This window comes from Sus scrofa, chromosome 8, assembly GCF_000003025.6.
Source record: "Sus scrofa isolate TJ Tabasco breed Duroc chromosome 8, Sscrofa11.1, whole genome shotgun sequence".
In the NCBI taxonomy this organism is placed as follows: Eukaryota; Metazoa; Chordata; class Mammalia; order Artiodactyla; family Suidae; genus Sus; species Sus scrofa.
In genome coordinates this window covers 86,272,875-86,295,596 of record NC_010450.4, presented here as the reverse complement: position 1 = coordinate 86,295,596, position 22,722 = coordinate 86,272,875, and the positions used below count along the sequence as shown (strand labels likewise).

Genomic DNA, 22,722 nt, shown 5'->3' with positions numbered 1-22,722 from the left:
TGTCCTCATGGATCCTAGTCGGGTTCCTTTCTGCTGAGCCATAACGGAAACTCCCCCAAAAGGAAAACCCTCTTAAAAATTTGGTACCAAACACATTTTCTGAAGCCATATTATGTCATGAGAGGCCACAATTATTCACCGTAGTAAAAAGCACATTTTGCTGTGTATTAGATTCCATTTATAAGTGATATCATATGGTATTTGTCTTTGTCTTTCTGACTCATTTCACTCAGTATGAGAGTCTCTAGTTCCATCCATGTTGCTGCAAATGGCATTATTTCATTCTTCTTTATGGCTGGGTAGTATTCCATTGTGTATATATACCACTTCTTCCGAATCCAATCATCTGTCGATGGACATTTGGGTTGTTTCCATGTCCTAGCTATTGTGAATAGTGCTGCAATGAACATGTGGGTGCATGTGTCTTTTTCAAGGAAACTTTTGTCCGGATATACGCCCAAGAGTGGGATTGCAGGGTCATATGGAAGTTCTATGTATAGATTTCTAAGGTATCTCCAAACTGTTCTCCATAGTGACTGTACCAGTCTACATTCCCACCAACAGTGCAGGAGGGTTCCCTTTTCTCCACAACTCCTCCAGCACTTGCTATTTGTGGACTTATTAATGATGGCCATTCTGACTGGTGTGAGGTGGTATCTCATGGTAGTTTTGATTTGCATTTCTCTTATAATCAGTGATGTTGAGCATTTTTTCATGTGCTTGTTGGCCACCTGTACATCTTCCTTGGAGAACAGTCTATTCAGGTCTTTTGCCCATTTTTCCATTGGGTGATTGGCTTCTTTGCTGTTGAGTTGTATAAGTTGCTTATATATTCTAGAGATTAAGCCCCTGTCTGTTGCATCATTTGAAACTATTTTCTCCCATTCTGTAAGTTGTCTTTTTGTTTTCTTTTTGGTTTCCTTTGCTGTGCAAAAGTTTTCCAGTTTGATTAGGTCCTATTGGTTTATTTTTGCTCTTATTTCTGTTGCTTTGGGAGACAGACCTGAGAAAATATTCATTTCCACAGAAAAGAAAATCATGGACTTGGAGAATAGATTCGTGGCCACCCGGGGGGAGAGGGAGGGAGTGGGAGGGATCGGGAGCTTGGGGTTATGGGATATAACTTGGAATGGATTTACAAGGAGATCCTGCTGAGTGGCATTAAGAACTATGTCTAAATACTTATATTGCAACAGAACAAAGTGTGGGAAAAAACGTATACATCTAAGTGTAACTTGGTCCCCATGCTGTACAGCAGAAAAAAAATTATAAAAAAAAATAAACACTGCAATTAAAAAAAAAGAGCACATTTTGGGGGAGGGATGTTAATATGAAAATGTGTGCTGAATAGGTGGATTAATTCTCCAATGGCATGTCAATTGATTCTTTGTTTTTCCTTATTTTTAAACTTAATTTTTACATCAAATTAATTTTTTCCAATTTTTATTTCACATCAAGAACATCGTTTAAGACAAATGCTATTTTATCTTTCATTCTATGGAAATTTTCTCTCTGCTGTATTTTTTAATTTCCAAGAGTTCTTTCTCATTCTTGGAAAACTCCTACCACCTGTTTCTTTTCCATGGATGCAATATTATCCCAGATGTCCTTAGAATACAAGTGATGGAGCAGCGGAAACGAATCTGACTAGGAACCATGAGGTTGCGGGTTGGATCCTTGGCCTTGCTCAGTGGGTTAAGGATCTGGTATTGCTGTGAGCTGTGGTGCAGGTCGAAGACACGGCTTGGATCCTGCATTGCTGTGGCTGTGGTGTAGGCTGGCAGCTGTAGCTCCAATTCGACCCCTAGCCTGGGAACCTCCATATGCTGCAGGTGCAGCCCTAAAATTTAAAAAAAAGAAAAAAAGGACACAGGTGATAGTTTATAGAGTTCTGTGTTCTGTATTATCTTGGTTTCCATAGAGTTTATTTTTATTTTATTGTAGTTTTTTTTTTTTTTTTTTTTTTTTTATGGCCACACCTGTGGCATATGGAAGTTCCTGGGCTAAGGGTTGAATCAGAGTGGCAGCTGCAGGCCTACACCAAAGCCTCAGCAACAACACAGCCATGTCTGGGACCTACATTGCAGCTTGCGGCAACCCCAGATCCTTAATCCACTAAGTAAGGCTGGGGATCAAACCCAATCCTCACAAAGACTACATCAGGTTCTTAACCTGCTGAGTCACAATGGGAACTCCTATTTTTATTTGTCCCCTCTCTTAGATTTCACGGCTTCTTGCAATCTAGCCATCCTTTCCCTCCATTCTTATTTGCAAATGAGGCACTATGACTAAGTGTGCATGGATAGGGCTTGCCAACTAGGGAAGGGGCGTCAATAACAGCCTGAGGCAACTATCAGGTGGCGAGGGATGGGGGAGGCAATCTGAGTGACCTAAATGCTCTTTACATAGTCTTACATCTTTTGAGCACCACTGCATACCACAGTCTTCCCAGTATCTGGTGCCCCATACCCTGAGCTAGCTGCAAAACTGCTAGCTTCTCATTGGCTTCTCCCTTAGAAGGCACTCACATTTCAGCTTTCCCCATCTCATGAAGCAAATTGCCACTCATTAGTCATCTAAAATTTGTTGACACAGTGTCGGCTGTCATCTTTTCTCTATTCTTAGTGTCCATGAAGGTTTATACCTTTTATGAACCCTTTGGTGGGCCTCCGTGGGACAGCAGAGGCAAACCTGTGGATTCAATCTGCCATGTATGGCAAGAAATCTTGAGCTGATTCTAGATGACTCCTTTACCAAGAAGACCAGTCTTGATGCCTTTGATTTTAACATCATCGCATATGGGCATGCTTTGATTCAATCTTGAACTCTCTACTGGTAATTTGGAATAAGAGAGCTTTTCCAGCATTTCTTTACAGGGAACCAGTTTAACCATGTGGTGATTTACTGGGAAGACAATTGGCCTGAGGCAGGAACTCAATTTAGCCCCTCTGCTCAGTTTTTCCTTTCGTGGTAGATAGATATTACTGTTTGTTTTTACTGTGCATGAATGTTAGGAAGAAAGAACAATATGTTATGGGTGAAATATGCTTTAAGATCTTAGGAAGAATGATCAGTCAATGAATTTAAGGTTTTTTTTTTCTGTCAGAAGTGAGCAAGCCTTGAATCCTTGAAAGATGATATTAAGATTTCTTATTCCTGCTGCTTTAATACAGATGGACATGAATTATGTATTGCATGTATTACAAAACATTTTTTTCAGCATCATAATTTCAGAGTCATAAAGAAAGAGAGAAATTCACTTTTTAGCACTCAAACAGTTCGACTAAATCCTTAATGAAACATCTGGAGCTTAAATATTTTCGTGACATGTAAAATGGTTATCCAGTTGTAAAATATTTAGATGGACTGGAGCTATTCTTAGGTAATGATCACTAATTTCCTTCACAATTGCAGGAATGATGCATGAAAACGGATTCACCCTGGAAGTAAACCCCTCATTCATCCAGTGAGAGGGGTTTTCTGCCTTAACTGGAGAGCAACAACTCTAAATGTGGTACTTGTGTCTCAACATCCTCACTGTAAAATGGAGATAACATTCATAATAAATTATGTCTTTTTTAAAAAAACACTACTTCCCTGAGAAGAGAAAATTAGACAATACACGTGGTGTTTACTGTAAAAAAAATACATTATAAACCAAAAAATCATATGTATAGATTTGGGACTAAATATCCAACTCTGTACTCACAAACATATAAATACATAAAATACAGACACATAAAAATTTACACCACTATCTACTGAAGAAACAAAATGTTCTTTTCTAAGTACTGCTTGCCCATTGTCTAACATTAATATTAAAACAGAATAAAAAAAGACCTGTTCTCGGAGTTCCCATTGTGGCTTAGCAGGTTAAGAGCTAGACATAGTGTATGTGAGAATGGGGGTTCAATCCATGGCCTCAATCAGTGGGTTAAGGAGCCAGGGTTGCCACAAGCTGCTGTGTAGGTTGAAAATGAGGCTCAGATTCTGCATTGCCATGGCTGTGGTGTAGGTCGGCAGCTGCAGCTCCAATTTGGCCCCTAACCTGCGAACTTCCATATGCTGCAGGTGCGGCCCCCCCGCAAAAAGAAAATGAAACAGTAAAGGCTGTGTGTGTGTGTGTGTGTGTGTGTATGTGTATATACATAAATATATACACATATACATATATATACACATACATTTAAAAAAATTTTACAAGTGTACCCACGGCATATGGGTTTCCAAGCCAGGGACTGAATCCAAGCCACTGCAGAGACAATGCTGGATCCTTAACATGCTGTGCCACAGCGGGAACTCCTCAATACTACTTTAAAAACAAGACAGTGAATGAGGTCTGAGTCTGGGCAGAGCCAGCATCTAAGCTGCTCAGGTGAGCACTGGGGAAGAGCCTCCTGTGAGCAGGAGGCTGTGCTGGGCTAAGTACAGGGTGCTCCGCTATGGGAAGCCTAGAAGGAATTGGGGCTGGGGCTGTGCTGCTCGCCCAGCTGCCTACATTCTTGTCTTCTGTCCCATTCATTTTATATGAAGATGTACCTAAAATCTGATCTATAAGAACAGAGCCCAGGAGGATGCTGCCGTCTCACAGCGACCCTCTGTGTTCCCAGAAGATGTGGCAGTGGGGGGAGAGCTGAGGACACCGTTCCTTGCTAGAGTGGCTTGTGGTGTGGGAAGGAGAGGGTACCAAGGGCTTCTAGGTGAAGGTGTGAGGTCTTGCCTGAGCCGTTCCTGGTGAGACGTGGAAGGACACCAAGAGAGGGATTCTAACTTTAATCATAGAGCTGCGGACTGGAAAGGATCTTAGAAACGAACTGCTGGAACAAGAGCCTCATTGGAGAACTGAGGAAATGAAAGTGCAGAGAGGGTAAGTCACTCGCCCAAGGTCACACAGCTTGTTGGAGGCCAAATCACACTAAAGGCCCCAATTTTTTGCTTCTGGATGGTGGTGTTTCCATTAAATCACCTTACCGCAAGTAGCTCCAGTGATATTCTGATAGTTACACTTTTTTTTCCCCCGCACCACTGAATTTCATTTCTGAAATTAAATTTTTTTTTTCTTTTCATGGCCATACCTATGGCATATGAAAGTTCCTAGGGGTTAAAATGGAGCTGCAGCTTCAGACTATGCTACAGCCAGGGCAATGCTAGATCCTTAACCCACAGAGTGAGGCCAGGGATTAAACCATATCTTCGCAGAGACTATGTCGGGTTCTTAACCGGCTGAGTCCCAACAGGAACTTCTTGTTTCTGAAATATTGACTCATGGAACCCTAACTGAATTTTAGAGTCAATTCTTTTGTCAGCCAAAGGACATTTTCAGCTGTTCCTGCTTTCTGAATCTGAATGATGGAACTTCCTCTCCCTCCATGTGCTTTAGAATTGAAATGCAAAGAAAAAAGTTATCTTTCTTTTTTTTTTTTTGTCTTTTTAGGCCCACACTTGCAGCATATGGAGGTTCCCAGGCTAGGGGTCGAATCAGAACTATAACCACCAGCCTGCACCACAGCCACAGCAAGACCAGACCCGAGCCGCATTTATCTGCTCATGGCAATGCTGGATCCATATCCCACCTGGTGAGGCCAGGGAGCGAACCTGCACCCTCATGGATGCTAGTCAGAGTTGTTTCTGCTGAGCCACAATAGGAACTCCAAGAAAAGCTATCTTATTTACACCTGACACTATTTAAACACTGAAAAAGTGCTTACCCATGGACTGTGTTTCCTGCCATCGGCTGCCACCTCCCTGCTGAGATCCATGTTCAGTGTGTCAATAGCTGGTAAAATGAGGTCTGCTCAATGGCCCTTTCCCTCAGCTCATTGTTGGAACAGCAGCTGAGCCTTTGCGCTTTACCAGCTATGAGACAGCCTTGGGAGGAATTAAACAAACTGGGGATGGTGCGATCAGCAGCAAGTCACTCAGAACATCTGAGACACTGTCCCAGAAGAAGATGGATTTAGTCTTCTGGCTGGGCTACTTCATCTCAGGAGGACGAGTTTCACCTGAGGGGATGGCATGTGTCATGTGCAGGCTGAGTGCTCCAAGGGGCCATATATCTGTGGTCTAAATTGATCAACTCTTTCACAGGCAGCCTGTGAATCTGCAGACCCTCAAGACTCCCTTGTCACAAGACAGGAAAACCCTGGGAATCCAGCCCTGAGTGGCCTTTCTTAGACTGGCAAGTATTTTTAATGGAGGAGAAATGTGGCAAAAACCCTGGGGGCTAGTGGATTGGCTTGTTGCCACCTGGGACACGTGCCAATGAAGGCATGGGCTTATCGCAAAGATCTTCACTCTTCAGAACAGCCATCCCCCTCTTGAAGCCATTGTGGAGCTGGTGGGAGCTCAGAAACATGGAAGGGATGTGACTCCAGGGACCTGGCCCCCCTGCACAGAGACGACTAAGGGGAGAAGCATCACCATCTATAAAGGCTTCATTCTGTGTAGAGGTAGCTCACCGTGGCCTATCTATGTCCTGAAAGGCACATGAAGGTGGGTCTAGCATCTTAAGGGTTAGCTGGTCGGCTGAATCCTTGTCTGCCACAATGGAATACGCGCAGAAACCAAAGCAATCATCTTTCCTGGGCCAAGGTGAATCGCATGGGGGAATCATTCTCGTTGCTACTTCCAGCCGGCATATTGATCCACAGTCAAGGCGAGCTGCTTTGCCTGTTCAGGCTCTGATGAGAGTCAAAGAAGCAGCCATGGCAACTCACTCTTGTCCTTTCTCATAAGCGCTGGGACTCTTTCTCTAGAGGTGTTTATTTCTGGATGCACCGGTATATTTTGCAGTTACGTTCAAACCTGGCGATGGCTGCTTTGCAGATGTGAAAAAATGTAGTTGCACATTTGAAATAGAACTGGGATGTTTATGCCAACTCTCCCTTTTTCTTTCAGTTGCTTGACACGGGGGTTCAAAATCGGGTTCCCAGGAGACGTCCGGAACACATACACACTCCCTCTCTTGTTTTCATGTTCAAGTTGTGGTCAGAGAAAGCCTAAGGGCATTTAGAACTTTTGAATACAGATGTTCTGGATGCTTCCTCAATGGCTCTTTAAATAATAAACACAGAGCTTAAAAAATATAAGAAGGAATGTCATTTCTGGCCTAATTTTAAGAGACTGTGTCTTTCGGAATGAAGACTCCCCAGAGAGGTTTGAGAGTCAGTTTCTCCAGAGAAGGCAGATCATTCCGAGACTACACACGAGCCTCTGAATGAACTCTTTGGACGTTTCTTCCATAATTAGTGTGTGTTATGTGTCTCTGGAGAGCTCCCCATGATTGCAGGGATAACTTTAATGACTTTTTGCTGAAAACTTCTTTTTTTTTTCCTAGGCTGTAGTTCCAGCTGTGCTTTAGCCATTATTTCTGTCTCATGAGTGCATTTTGAAGAGTGTGAGCCTATTTTTCTTTTTCCAAGAAGGATGACTTGTCTCTAGGTTCTCTGAAAAAGGATCATAGTTTAGCTGCCCTATCAGCTAAGAATATGTCCTCTGGTGAAGCTACCAAGACATGCGGGAACTAATGCTTTTGCACTCATGTGATGCTTTCTGCCTCAGTTTCTACAGAAGTGCTATGGGCAGCCAAGAAGGACGAGATGGCCCCTCCTACCTCTGCCACTCTGCTGCTGGAGGCAATGGATAAGAAGCATACTGTCCTATGATTCTGGACCCATCAGCCAGCTTAAGACAATAAGAAGGGGAGAGAAGGAGAGAGAGGTGGGAGTGTGTTCATTTTCTCCCCTTGTTCATCCTGTGAGTACAGCATTGCTAAGCATATCAGCCAGCCTCTCCTTAGAATTCCAGCTCCACCTGTCACCAGCTTATGACCTCTGGTGAATTACTTTAATCTCCCTGAGCTACTGTTTCTGCACAAGTGAAATGAAGTTCAAAATAATATTTATGTCATGGGGTGGTGGGAGCTAATATATGTAAACAGCTTAAGAGGGTGCCTGGTACGTAGTTGGGGTTAGGTACTTGTTAGCTACTGTCATTTCTTCATGTTCTAGTAATTTCCTGGGTCTTTAGAGAGGTGAGGTAGGAAAGGACAATGCAGGAAAAAAGTGGAGTCCAACCTCCAATGGGTTTTTTTGTGATTTGCAGCAATATCGTATCCCAATTATACTCTTCGTGCCACCTGCATTTCTTGATTGCATTAGAAAATTGCTGATGAGAACCCGAATCGTTTTCACTTATTTATTCATGCGTCCATGTCTGTTCCCTTGTTGATAATTTGAGTTGGGGCACTAGGCAGTTTATAAAGCTGTACAGAGCAAAGAATTTTCTCCTTAAGGAATCTACAGCCATTTGCTCAGTGGTATGAACCATTAACATCTAATTAGAATGTTTATGTTTGGAATATTATTAAATCCCAATATATAAAACTTATCAGAATAAATGGTCTAAAATATCATATGCTATCACTTATATGTGGAATCTAAAAAATGACATAAAAGAACCTATTTAAACAGAAATAGACTCATAGATATAGAAAGCAGATTTATGGTTACCAAAAAGGGGAGAGGGATAAATTAGGAGTTTGGGATTAACAGATACACACTACTATATATAAAAGAGATAAACAACAAGGACCTACTCTATTGCACAGGGAACTATATCTGGTAATAGCTTATAATGGAAAAGAATCTTAACAAGATATATATATATATATATACATACATATACATATATATATGACACTAAGTCACTTTGTTTATTCCTGAAACACTGTAAATCAACTATACTTCAAGTTAAAAAAAGAAAGAAATGGTCTAAGAAAAGTATCTTATAGAAAAATTCAGTTTCTGTATTAAGATGCTGATATCTTTAACCATATTAATATACAGCATCAGTCTTCAGATTATAGATGGAGTATCACATCTTTTGTCTTTCATCTTTATCAAGACCTTCCTCTGAAATGCTCTGAAATGACCCAGCATTTTTCCTTGTGTTGTGAACAGAAGCCCCCTGCTTCAAGCTTAGGTAAGACATTTGCATCTCAGGTCATTCAGTTGACATCTACGGAATGTCTGCTATAAACCTAAACACTCTGAGTCTATTTTAGCCAAAACTGTTTGGGATTATGAATTATATGGATACAGACATTAATTTCCTATTTCATTTTTGGATGTACTTTAACTCATAAACACTCCATTTCATTTACCATCTGGGTTTTCCTGGGATGGCTGAAGTATGCAGCCATTTTTCAAGATAAAGAATCTAACAGATAACCTATCTTCCCTTGAAAATCAAACAATCATTTTATTGCAAGAAATAGGATCCATTTTTAATTTGGTTCTTTTTATGGGCTCAAAAAAGGTTTATGCCTTAAATGTTTTTGAACTGCTGGCAAAATTTTATCAGGCCTTTTTTTTTTTTTTTTTTTTTTGTCTTTTTGTCTTTTTGCCATTTCTTGGGCCACTCCTGCGGCATATGGAGGTTCCCAGGCTAGGGGTCGAATTGGAGCTGCAGCTGCCAGCCTACACCAGAGCCACAGCAACGCGGGATCCGAGCCGCATCTGTGACCTACACCACAGCTGAAGGCAACGCCAGATCCTTAACCCACTGAGCAAGGCCAGGGATTCGAACCCAAAACCTCATGGTTCCTAGTCGGATTCGTTAACGACTGCGCCACAACGGGAACTCCTATCAGGCCTTTCTAATATACTTTACTTAGACCACTGGTGGTGATACACCTGATGGCAACTGAAGATGCCCAACAAATGGAAAGATTATAGGACAGTCCTGTTCTCTGAAAAGAGAATTTATCGGTTGACCTTAGCTAGCCACTTACCTACTCCTCTGGGTCAAAATTTTCATATGGTAAAAATCAGAAGTTTATCATGGTAAAGAGTAAATGATCTTTAAGGCTCTTATAGTGCTAAATTTAAGGATTCGAAATCTGAATTCTGTATTATGGCAGCCATTGGCCACGTGCAGCCTTTTGAACACTTGAAATGGGGTTAATCTAATTTGAGAAGTGCTCTAAGCATAAAATACACACCGGATTTTGAAGAGTTAGTATAAAAAAGGAAGGTAAACTATTTATTGTGTTCAATAAAACATATTATTAAAATGAACTTGACCAAATTATTATTATTATTATTATTTTAGTGTGGCTTTTGAAAAATTAAAATTGCTTTTTATGGCTTGCATTATATTATTAGTCAGTACCACTCCAGACCTTCAAAAGAAATAGATCAAAATCCATATTTAAGGAATTTTCTTCCTTTTTAGGGCTGCACTTGGAGCATATAGAAGTTCCCAGGATAGGGGTGGGATTGGAGCTGCAGCTGAGGCCTATGCCACAGCCATGGCAATGCCAGATCTGAGCTGCATCTGCGACCTATGCCACAGCTTGAGGCAACGCTGGATCCTTAACCCACTGAATGAGGCTAGGGATTGAACCCAAATCTTCATGGACAAGAGTCTGGTTTTTAACCTGCTCAGCCTCAATGGAAATTCCTATTTAAGGACTTTTTAATGTTTAATAGTCAATGTTTCAATATCGAGGTCCTTATGCCTTTAAAAGTCACGTTAAAACCCATACTTTACCCAAATCTAATAAACTCTGCATGGGCAGATATTTATCACCACATTCTTTTTTTTCTTTTTTTTTTTTTTTAAGATTTTATTTTATTTTTAATTTTATTTGTCTTTTGCCTTTTTAGGGCCACTCTCATGGCATATGGAGTTTCCCAGGCTTGGGGCTGAATCACAGCTGCAGCTGCTGGCCTACACCACAGCCACAGCAACACAGGATCTGAGCTGCATTCGGAACCTACACCACAGCTCACAGCAATGCCGGATTCCTAACCCAGTGAGCGAGGCCAGGGATCGAACCTGCGACCTCATGGATACTAGTCGGGCTTGCTAACCACCGAGCCGTGACGGGAACTCCCTACCACAGTCTTTTTGAAGTTACTGTCAAGGTCCTGCGAAAGTTCTTTGATTACAGTAGTGAATGTTTACTCTTACGGTTATTGTTTAACTATATCAAAAGGTTATCATGAAACAGAAACAGACTCATGGACAAGTAGAGCCGACTTGGTGCTAAGGGGGAGGGAGTTTGGGGAGGGATGCAGAGGAAGACTGGGGTTAGCAGATTTAAGTTATTACACGTGGAGGAGATAAACAATAAGGCCCTACTGTATAGCACAGAGAACTACTATTCAAAGCTCTATTATGTTCAGTGTTCTATAATAAACCATAATGGAAAAGAATACAACAAAGAGTGTATACATACATAGGTATAACTGTATCACTTTGCTATACAGTGGAAATTGATACATTATAAATCAACTCTACTTCAATTTAAAAAAAGATTATCAGGAAATACACCAAAATGTTAAGGGTGATTATTTCTGGGTACTGGGGGTACGTAGTGATTTTGAATCCTTTTGCATTCTTTTCTTCATCTTTCAATCTTTCAACAATGAGGACTGTTACGTTTTTTCATTAGAAAAATGCACCTTTCAATTTCAGCGTAAATAGTTTTTTAAATTGTATACACATTACAGATATGCGAAAAAGAGGTCAACTTGAAAGGAGATATCCCAACATGCTTTCATCTGCTTTGTTACATTTCCAAATTTTCTACAGTGAATAGGTTACTTCTATCAAGGGGAAAAATACACCTTATTTGAAAACTGTAGTATCCATCCACCCTTGTAACCTTCAACCTAAGGTAATCTGCATGCTGATTTTCTTAGAACTCCTGGCACTTTTATCTTTTCTCTATTAGACTGAAGAGTAAATACTTTAGGTTTTATCTTCAATTGTATGCTAACATAGCTATTTTAATATTTTTATAACTACCACCAAACAGAATAGCATTTAGTTTGCATCTATGCAAAAGATGGGAAAGAAACACCAAAGATATTTCAGTATATCATCAGGCAGAGGAGTTACGTGGTACTGCAAGAACACCCATCTAAAGGGTGCCTTTTGCATATGAGTTTTGTAGCAATGGGGTGGGAGGCACCCTCCTGCACACAGTCCAGACCAGCTCACTGCACACAGTCCAGACCAGCTCACACTGCGAGCTTGATCAGAAGAGCTCAAGCTCGCGTGTGCATACACACGAGCGTGCACACATGCACACGCATACACTTGCACATATACATGAATGAATGGGGCAGTGCTCTATCCCACTCTCGCTAAACAATCTCTGCATTTGCTCTTCTCACCTGGCCTCCACTCTCAGAGGCAACAGCCACACCTGGGACCTGCTTCTGGGACCCCAGGGGTGTGTGCCGTGCCTTGGCGTCAGTGTGTGGGTGGGCAGAACACACAGCCAGCTCTGCCGTCTGCCCTGCTGAATCAAGACCTGAAGCATATGACTATTTAGCCCGACCATGTTACACTCACATAACTTCATTTTCATCTTGAGGACAAGTGCCTTTTTCCAATAGGGCGAGGCAACAGCTCTTTGGAATATGGCCCTGGCACATGGCCCAGCAGAACTTACTGTTGGTGGTGAAGATGATTTCTCCCTCCTGTGGGGCAGGATCTGTATCCTGGACCACCTGCAAGGCTCCCACAGTCCGGACAGCAGGGTCCAAAGTGACCGAACTTTCATTTACGGTCGTGTCGCTTGCACCTGTGATCTGGTTGGTTGGCGGACCTCCCAGAGATCCCTCGAAGTCGGTGGGCAAGTCGTCCATGCAGTCGGCATTTGGCTGACAGGGGTAGAAAAGGACCTATATGTTATCAAGTTAGAGATGAGATGTCTACAGCCTAAATATTTGGCCCCAATGGAAAACCAAGTTCTTTGCTATTTTCTCCTGAATCACTTTATTTAAAGACATTCAGCCTATAGCTCCTGAAATTAACATGAAAACATCTTCCAAAATTTTCTTTCCAAAGGTTCCATTTAGATCTAGATGCAAGGGTTTAATTCTAGGAGTAGCAACATCCATACATTAATATAATTACACAGGGGAATAACATGAGATTTATTACAATGACAGCTCTTCCTTATGTATATAGTGTTTACTCTTCATCTAGGAAGTAGCTGACAGCCAATAATTATCCCCAAAGACCCATGCATTGTTTGCAAATAGACTGATGACAGGAGAGGAGGGAGAGCCACTGATGACTCGTGAATTGCTCTTCATACATACACACATACACATATATACACTCCCACACAGAGTGAGGCTATTTTGTTGTTTTTGTTGTTAAACATAAGCCAAAAAACTAGCTGTAGAAATATCCCTATTTACATAACATGCAACCGCTTACACATTTGTCAAATCCTCTAAGTTAGAGAGAGAGTTCCTGCTGTGGCGCAGTGGGTTAAGAACCTGACTGCAGTGGCTTGGGTGACTTCAGAGGCATGGGTTTGATCCCCGGCCTGGCAATGGGGGTTAAAAGGGATCTGGCATTGCCATAGCTGCAAGGTAGTTTGTAGGTCACCACTGTGGCTTGGATTTAATCCCTCGCCAGGGAACTTCCATATGCCTTGGGTGAAGTGCAACCATAAAAAAAAAATCCTCTAAATTAAAATCTTAGAATCAGAAAACAAGGGCGAGAGTATCCAGTTTCATCACCCACCCATTATACGACTCTTCCCCCACCCCAATACTCCTCACAGCTCCACTGGGAAAACAGAAATGCGGCGGGGGGCGGGGGGAGGAGTTCAGCTTTGCAGCCAGTTGGCCAAGTTTGTTAGACTATTCTCTATTGGGCCACTTCACAGTTTTCCCCTTTGGTCTTAGTTGTGCTGTCTGAAGTGGCACCGAATATACTGGTATCTTTTCCACCAACAGCTTTTACGAAATGATTTTCAGCTGTTCCACCTCTGCCCAAACTCAAAAATTATTTTAAAAAGGTGGGGGATGGAGAGAGGTGGTCCTGAGGAGGACGAAGAATAGCTATTAATCAATTTTTGTGCTCCAGTCTGAACATCAACTTTATTCATAATTACATGGCTTTGCTCTCCCAGAGGGTGCAGATCCAGGTGGCACAATTCTGGGTGGACACTGACTGAATTAACATCACAATGCCTACACGGTGTTCCAAGTTGATTAAAAGAGAAAATGTGCAACTCCTGGACTCACGGGGAGCCCAGAGCAAGAAATGCCAATAGCAGGACTCCCGCCCTCGATTTCCTCTCTTAAGTCAGTTTCCTGAGCCCCACACTTGTGTTTTCAACAGTCAGCTGGAAATCTCCATCATCCCACAAAACCCTCAAATTCTACCCACCCCCTTCCCCCCTGTATTCCCTTTACTTTCTTCTCCTTTTCCCCTCTCGATTGGCAGTGAGCCAATGCACCGAAATTTGAGGTGTCCAAAGTCAACTCCCTGAATGACCAATACACCAGATTTACTGACTGAGATATTGGACGTGAGCAGGTACGCTCTGAACATTTCTCACCCATTACTAGTCTCTCAATGTCCCTCTAGCTTCTGCCCTGGCATGCTGCATTCTCCTCTTTCTAACATGAGGACTCTTTTTAAAAAACGTAGGTCTGATTTTCTCCTAAAGAATGAATTACAAGCTCCTTAGTAGAGCAAAACAGGCACTATACAGTCTGACCCCAGCCTGTTTTTCTGGCCTGACCTTCAGCCTCTGGAAGCACACAGAATACACCATATATTCTCTGTCTCGGGGCTTTAGCATCTGCTGTTCTTCTACTTGCGATGACTTTATCCCCTTCCACTCTCATCCCAAGGTCTCAAACTAACTCTGGTGAACTCCTAATCATCCTTCAATTCCCAGGCCAAATGTCCCTTTTCTAAGCAGTGCTCCTCCCAGGCCATCATCTTTGATGCTGTAACTCTTTTAACCCTTCTCCCACTCTGTTATGGTCACTTGTTACTGTGTCTGACTCACTCTACTAATCCACAAGCTTTTTTTTTTTTTAAAAATTCCAGTTTTATTGAGATATAATTGATATACCTGATGGACTTAGTGTATTAGTTTAAGGTGTACAACAGAATGATCTGATATATGTATCTATTGCAAAATGATCACCACAGTCAATTTAGTTAATATCCATTACCTCACACGGTTACAGAGTTTTTTTTCTTGTGATGAGAACTTTTAAGATCTACTCTTGCAGCAACTTTCAAATATATAATAGTATTTGTTAACTATACTAACCATGGTTAACTAACCATGCTGTGCCTTACATCCTCATAACTTATTTGACTTACACCTGGAAGTTTGCACCTTTCTATCACCTCATCCATGTCACTTACCCCCAACCCCTGCCTCCAGCAACTCCCAATATCTGTTCCCTGTTTCTGTTCCACATAGATTCTACATACTAGTAAGACACAAGCTTTTTTTTTTTTTTTTTTTTAGTTCTGCACCCATTGCATATGGAAGTTTCCAGGCTAGGGGTGGAATCAGAGCTATAGCTGCCAGCCTACGCCACACCCACAGCAATGCTAGATCCAAGTGGCATCTATGACCTGCACAGCAGCTTGTGTCAACACTGGATCCTTAACCCACTGAGAAAGGCCAGGGATCAAACCTGAATCCTCATGGACACTTTGTAGGGTTTTTAACCTGCTGAGCCACAATAGGAACTCTAACATAAGCTTTTTAAAGTGAATCAACTATATTGATCTTGAATTCCACACCCTCACACAATGCCTGACAATTTTTAAGTGCTCAGTAAATGTCGATTTGAAAATTTTATCTGAGTCTCAATTCACTGCTCTGAAAACTTTTGATGTTAGCATCTGCCCAGATCCTAGACCAATTAAAAAAAGATTTGAGAAAATACTCTAAAAACTCAATTTCTGTGCTACCCATTGAAGGGAAGCAGAATATGTTACCCCAATATATGCTACGGTAGCATAGGATTGTTTTTAGCTGAAACATTGGAGAAGTGGGTAAAGAAAAGCTCTCTGTCCTCCCCTATTTGCCTAAAAGCAGAATAGAAATTTGTAACAGGAAGAAAAGAACATTCTTATCACCAGCGACGGGAAGTGGACACCAACATGGAACCTGTCATACACCTAACATGCCTGTATCTGCCCCTGGTTTTGCCATGTCTTTACCTTCCCATGATTTGCTGTCCTGGAAACTCGAAGTCCTCTCCCATTCTCTAAAAATGTATGGCCCTTTTTGGAAGATTCTAAATAAGCCCAATTTCTGACCAGCCCTTTGAGTCATTCATCACCAAGTGCTCCTAGGTGCATGCAGAATGGATGTGTTCACAAACGGCTGTCTGATTTTCTCCTGTTAATCTGTCTTTTAGGGTCTGTTTTACAGGGCCCAGCTGTAGAACCTAGGAAGGCAGAAGAAAACATAATTTCTTTTGCTTTCCTGCACTTGGTAAAGAGGCTCGTAAGCAGAACCAACTCTTTGTGGGTATCAGGAAGGAAAAGATTTCCCCAGATGGATACAGTGCTGGGTGTTCTTTGAGCCATAAACGTCTGAATGCAACTGTAAATGCAATAATAATGGACATATTTCTCAAAATGTTGACTTCGCTTATGGATCTGGTTTGTGCTTTCTTTCTTTTCTCTTTTTATGCCTTTATTTTATTAATGTTTATGCACAGTGTTTGTTTTTACTTCATGGACAGTGTTGTGTCTTTAACTGAGCAGGGAGAGGAAAAGAGAAAGAGCGAGTGAGCTCAGGGAGATGGTTAGTGGAGCAGGCATGACGAATCCGGCTTAGAAATACTGTTTAATAGACAACCTTACAGAACCTCACAGTTTATATTGCTCAACATGGTTCCTCAAATAGAATAATATTTTGAAAAGAAACCTGATATATATACATATAGTCTTAAGAGAAATTACAGTCATAATGTTTTCTAGACAAGGTCAAGCAGCATCTGGGTGTGAACCCCATATAGGGATTCAAATTCAGGTTGGCAGGGAAACTCTTCAAATAAAGCAACTGCTAAAGAGTTAGGGATGTGAAAAATCCAACAGCTACCTGGGATTTTCTATTTGTTAACAACCATCCTATTCATACCGGAATAATAGCAATCAGGAAAAGTGTTTGCTGGGATAAGAAAGCCCGTGTCATGTGGTCCCTTACAGGAGCTTACCGATGGCCTGTCATCCTACAAAGACACCCCCAGACCCGACTGAAGAGGACAGAGGGTGAGGCGCTTGAGTGCAGACAAAGGGATGAAAAAACTCTGATGATAAAGGGCTCCCCTGACCCCTTTCCGTTCAGTATGTTATTTCTCTTGGCAAAATATAATGGAAAAAGACACCACTGAGTGGGAATTTCACAATCCGCGATTGTGCTCTTATTCTTCAGCTCATTGTGGAGAAATCCACTTACAAAATGAAAATGGCCCCAGCTCTTAGCTTTCCCCTTCTTTTCATGTGCCTCTCAGCATGGGCAGGCCCAGGGCTATTCAGTTAAAAACAGCCAAATGATGACCCAAATGGGACACAAGAACCTGTGTTTGGACAATTTAGTGGATCAGGATTATAACTGAGTCTTTGGTGAGTTGACAACGTTCAAAGGAGGATCAGGGTGAATTTTAGCAATTCGGTGACTGGCAGCCTTCGCCCTCTGAAGGGTGACAGTGCCACAAACACTTACTGAGCTGTTGGCATGAGTCAAGGATACGGGGACTAAGGACCAACAGGCACCAGTTACAAGGGACTGACAGGCTCTTTTCAGTTTCTTTGATTAAGAAGGAATGGGGTTAAAGGGGTTTGGGGAAATTGTAAAACGGTTTCTTTGAGTTGCAGGAAGAGGGTCACAGTTTTCTAACCGAGAAGGCCTGTCCGTTTACATGGACAGTTAGAGGAATGGAGTAAAAATATCCTCTCTTTGGTATGATTTAGGCATGGTGTTACCCAATGGTGAAAGGAGGAGCAGAGTGCCACCCAGAGGTCTGCCCAGATCCAGACTCCATCCTCTAGGACAAAACCAGAAAAGACTCAGGAAGGCATGAGCTGCCGCCATATGCCTCAGCGCTTCATTGAGAAGCAGCCTCTGCACCTGCCTTCTTCACAGATGGTGCTCTTCTCCCTGGGGTGAGAGTGGGTGCATGTCACATTCCTGTTCAGCTGGCCTTTAAGAATCCTTGGTAAGGAACTCCCTTGTGGTGCAGTGGGTTAAGGAGTCAGCGTTGTCTCTGCAATGGCTTGGGCTGCTGCTGTGGCTCAGGTTCGATCCCTGGCCCAGGAACTTCTATAAGATGTGGGCATGGCCAGAAAAAAAAAAAATCCTGGCTGAAATCCAAAGATGCTTCTGATGTTTATTTATTTTTCTGGAAGTCAAGAGTGCTAAGAAAAGTTCCTATCTAGGCATCAAACCATGGCCAGGATGCCCAGCTGCTTAAAGGCAAAATGTTATTTGTTTTGGAAGTCAGTGAAAAAGACACCCAATAATTCTCTTTTAAAAACAGTTACTAGCTGTATTCTTGAGTCATTTACAAGTAGAGTTTGGAGAAGTTCTACCTCCCCAGGAAAGTCTGGACTCAAATGCTATTTAGCACAAAATTCAACCCCTGGGGTAGTTTGGTTTCATTGTCTGGACCACAGAGAACAGGGATCGACAATTGGGAGTTTTGAAGATATCCTAAGCAATAGGAATGAGGTTAAATGGTATGACTGTCGATCTTTAATTGTAGGCATGCTAAAGATTTTGGAAACCAGGGAGTTCCTGTCGTGGCTCAGTGGTTAATGAATCCGACTAGGAACCATGAGGTTGTGGGTTCGATCCTGACCTTGCTCAGTGGGTTAAGGGTCTGACGTTGCCATGAGCTGTGGTGTAGATCGAAGACGAGGCTCGGATCCTGCGTTGCTGTGGCTCTGGCATAGGCTGGCAGCTACAGCTCCGATTAGACCCCTAGCCTGGGAATCTCCATATGCCGCAGGAGCGGCCCTAGAAATGGCAAAAAAACAACAACAAAAAAAAGATTTTGGAAACCAATCTGACACACACACACACACACACACACACACACACACACACACACAAGCACTCGTAGGTACATACATTTTCCTCCTCCCTGGTAAGAACCAGTTAGAGCCAGAAATGTGAAATGTGAAAACACTGAGTTTAGGAGTTTCTGTCATGGTGCAGGAACCATGAGGTTGTGGGTTTGATTCCTGGCCTCCCTCAGTGGGTTAAAGATCCGGTGTTCCTGTGGGCTGTGGTGTAGGTCGCAGATGTGGCTCAGATCTGGTGTTGCTGTGGCTCTGGCGTAGGCCAGCAGCTACAGCTCGGATTAGACCCCTAGCCTGGGAACTTCCATAGGCCAAGGGTGTGGCCCTAAAAAGACAAAAGACAAAAAAAAAAAAAAAAAAAAAAAAAAAAAAAAAAAAAAAAAAAGAAAACACTGAGTTTAATTTTCTAAGTCACTATATCTGATCGAGATATCGGGTTTTTTTACTAAGGTTTCATGTTCACTGTCATTGATTTTCACCTTGAGTGTAGTACGTATTTACAACTCCAGTCTCAGAATAGAATGCGTTGCTTCTCAAAAGCTAGCTCAAAGCTATAGTCACACGAGTTGATTTGTGTTTGGTGTATCGACTGCAAAACATCAGCACACAGCTGGCATGGAGGCAGCTGGAACGGGGTAGAAAATTCAGCCAACCCATGACCTGCAGGTGTGTTCTCTCGAACAGTCACTCTGATCTTCCCGGATAATTAGTCCTTTGGCATTAAAGAAAGCCTTTGATATCTGATCTGATCCTTTCTTCTGCAGTGACATCTTAGGACTTTAAATATTCTATTTATTCTTTGCCATTAGTCATGAGGAGTGACAAGAGGGAGGTGGTAGCAAAGTGAGGGGGGCAGGGGAGGCAGGTCTCTGTATCCTGTTTGTCGGGCTTCTTTCAGACAGTGCCTGTGTTTTTCCCTCATCTCTCTCTGTGGCCCGCCGATCGGGTGGCCTGGCTTGCTTCCTGCCCTCATCACAGCAGCTGGTCACTCACTAACGTAGCCTGTGGCCTCTGCTTGGTCTGGTTCTGGCAAAGTCTTTCCCTGGAGCATCAGGCCGGCCAGCTGGGCGGGTGGGGAGGACTCTCTTTGCGTTGGGGGAGAGACTAAATTTGATAAAACACATATCTGAGGGCGCCAGCCTCACGGTAGCACTAGAATCAAGTGGTTCTGGCTCTGGTTTCCTGCTTTTGCTCAAGTTCTCCACAGAGATCTGAGTTCAGCAGAGGCCCTGAGCCAGATTTCCAGCAGCTGGCCTCCCCTCCCCTTGCTGGGAGAGTGCGTTTTCCTCTGGAAGCCGGGTGATTGAGGGGCAATGTCCAGAAATGAGGGGTGCGGGTCTGCTCGAGGACAATGCAGGGCCAAGAACAGGAGGTCATTGATGTACGGCTGCCCCAGGAGGCCCCTGCCAGTACCCCACCTGCTCACACACTGTGGCCCAGGAGGGGAGCTTAGAGCTGCTGGGGGTGGCGTCTCAACTCACGGACAAATACAATGGTCATGGTGAGAGGTGCTCAGACTGAGAAAAAGTGAGAGGAGGAACGTGTTGAGATGTGGGAAGGCTCTCACTAGATGACGCCTCTGCTGTGGGACTAAGGAGACACAGAAAATCCAGGTTTGATGTTTCCTCCCTGCTTTGCGGGTAATGCAGAAAGACAGACATTACGAGGCTGGAGGCTGGGCTGTGCTTACCGGGATCCCTAGGGCTTTAAGAATGTTCATCTTGCACATGGGACAGGTGCGATGGTCTAGAAGCCAGGGGTCAACACAGGACTTGTGGAAAAGATGCCTGCAATGAGAACCATACATCTTAGTGCGGTGGTAACTGCGGAGACCACCTAGTCCACTACAGCCCAGAGCCTTGTCCAAGGTCACCCACTGCTTAGTGGCAGATCCAAGACTCGGACCTAAAGCTCCGAACACCTGGGCCAAAGCGCTTCCTGCACAACCCTGTGGTGATACATCAACATCTGTCTGAATCCCAGGAGGGTCCTCTATGATTCGCAGCTGAGTCTCCCACGTTTCAGAAAATGTAGAGAATGTAGAAAGAGTGACATTTCTCTCTTTCTGGCCAGGAAGAACATTTAATGGAAAGAAGGCAAGTGGGGAAACATGCACAGATCTTTCAGGATAACCTGAGAGTTGCTACCTTTAAATCAATCCAGAATTTCTTTCTCTCACAGTTGGAAGACAACTGCAAAATAAAGCCTCACTTCCGTCGATATCTGGGGTCTCACGCAAAAGGGCAGAAGAACTCCCGGAAGCATTTCACAGCACAAGGGACATTTTAAATTGTTATGCCTGATGGCTGTCAGAAGCCAGAGGGAAAGGGACTGGAAGCCAGAGGGAAAGGGACTGGAAGCTTTACCGTTTGTACAGCTGATGTGCCCAACGCTACTGCTGTCTCACACACCAGCCCTCAGGAGCCTCGCTCCGAGTGGCAGGAGAACGGGGGCATTTCGTAGGCGCGGGAGTGGGGGTTCCTAACGAAACTTCCTCTCAACTTGGCTCATAAGAACCCCTCAGAGGGGTCCGGGACTGCATGAGTCAGAAATCTGTCTTCTCACAAGACTCCAGATCCCAGGCAGAAGCAGTCAGAAGGTCCTGCCTGGGGCAAGAAGAGAGAGAACCGTCTGTCTTAAGTTCAAGGGTGTCCTGAGGACACACTATCCTTGCCCAACGCTCTCTCCTCCGTGCTGTGCTATTCCTGGAATCTTTCCCTCTCTTCCCTCACTTCTGTCTTCTATTGTTCTAACAGCTCTACAGTTTTCTTTGTGTTTAGAAGGCTTTAGGCTCAAATGCTTCCAAAGGATGCCACAAATTAGAGATGAGTTCAGGAAGTGCCACCTCTGAAGTGCACATAGACAGGAATCCACGTGCCAAGGACGGGGTTAGCTGTGTATAGGATATGATGGCACTGGGGATGAGGAAAAGGGGAGGAGCCCCCTGGATGTGTCATGTATTTCCAGATGACTGTTCAGCATGCCCTACAGGTTTACTGTTAGAAGGTATGGATCACATTCATTCATTCCTTTATCCATGCATCCATCTGACAAGGAGTATCAGCCAAGGACTGTGCCCCTCACTGGGAAATCAGCATCATACGGATTTGGCTCCTTCCCTTCGGGAGTATAATGGGAGAGGGAGACACCAGTAAAATAATAAAATATAAATAAACTACCTAATGGTAACAGGGCTAAGTATCACATTGGAAGGACACAGAGTTGACAGGGAGCTTGTAACTGGGAGATGTATCCTAGTTTGGATGCACAGAGGAAGTTTCCCTGATGAGGTGCCCAAGCTCAGACCTGAGGGCTACCCAAACCCAGTCTTCCGGGCAGAATGACCGGCTGGTACAAAAGCCCTGAGTTGTGCCCTGGGGAGAAGACCAGCCCCTGTGCAGCAGCATGAGGGAGAAGCTGACGCTGGATGAAGTGTCCTCTGCACCCCTCACCCCAAAATAATAATCGACCTCTTTAAGTTCAGGCTCCACATTCAGAAAACAAGTTCAAAATCAAAATATTCTCACTCGCTAGTGTTCCTTCTGGGGGGGGTGTGTGTGGGGGGAATCAAACATTCTGGTCCTTTTGACCATTCCTGAGATGTAGGCTCTGTTGTGTTTCCTGCGCAAATAGTAGAGTCAGAAAGACAGACCGCAGGGTCAATCTTCAGCTGTTTTAGCCTAAATAAGTCACTTAATATCCTGCAGTCTCATCTGCCTCATCTCTGAGATGAAGACCTATCTATGCCCACAGAGAAGGTTTCCCCAAGTCTCTCTCCTACAGAAGTCAGTTCTTATACCCTGAGTGATTTCTCTCTTTGCACTGGTCATTCTG

The 22,722-nt window shown here is 43.3% G+C and overlaps 1 protein-coding gene across 1 annotated transcript in view; it reads right to left on the bottom strand.

Annotated features, from left to right (window-relative positions):
• The window catches only part of RNF150 (ring finger protein 150), a 242,481-nt gene that overhangs the window by 34,822 nt on the left and 184,937 nt on the right, over positions 1-22,722 (bottom strand). Inside the window, 2 exon segments of the mRNA XM_021101554.1 lie at positions 12,470-12,680; positions 20,579-20,675. Coding sequence (XP_020957213.1) covers positions 12,470-12,680; positions 20,579-20,675 — 308 coding nt within the window.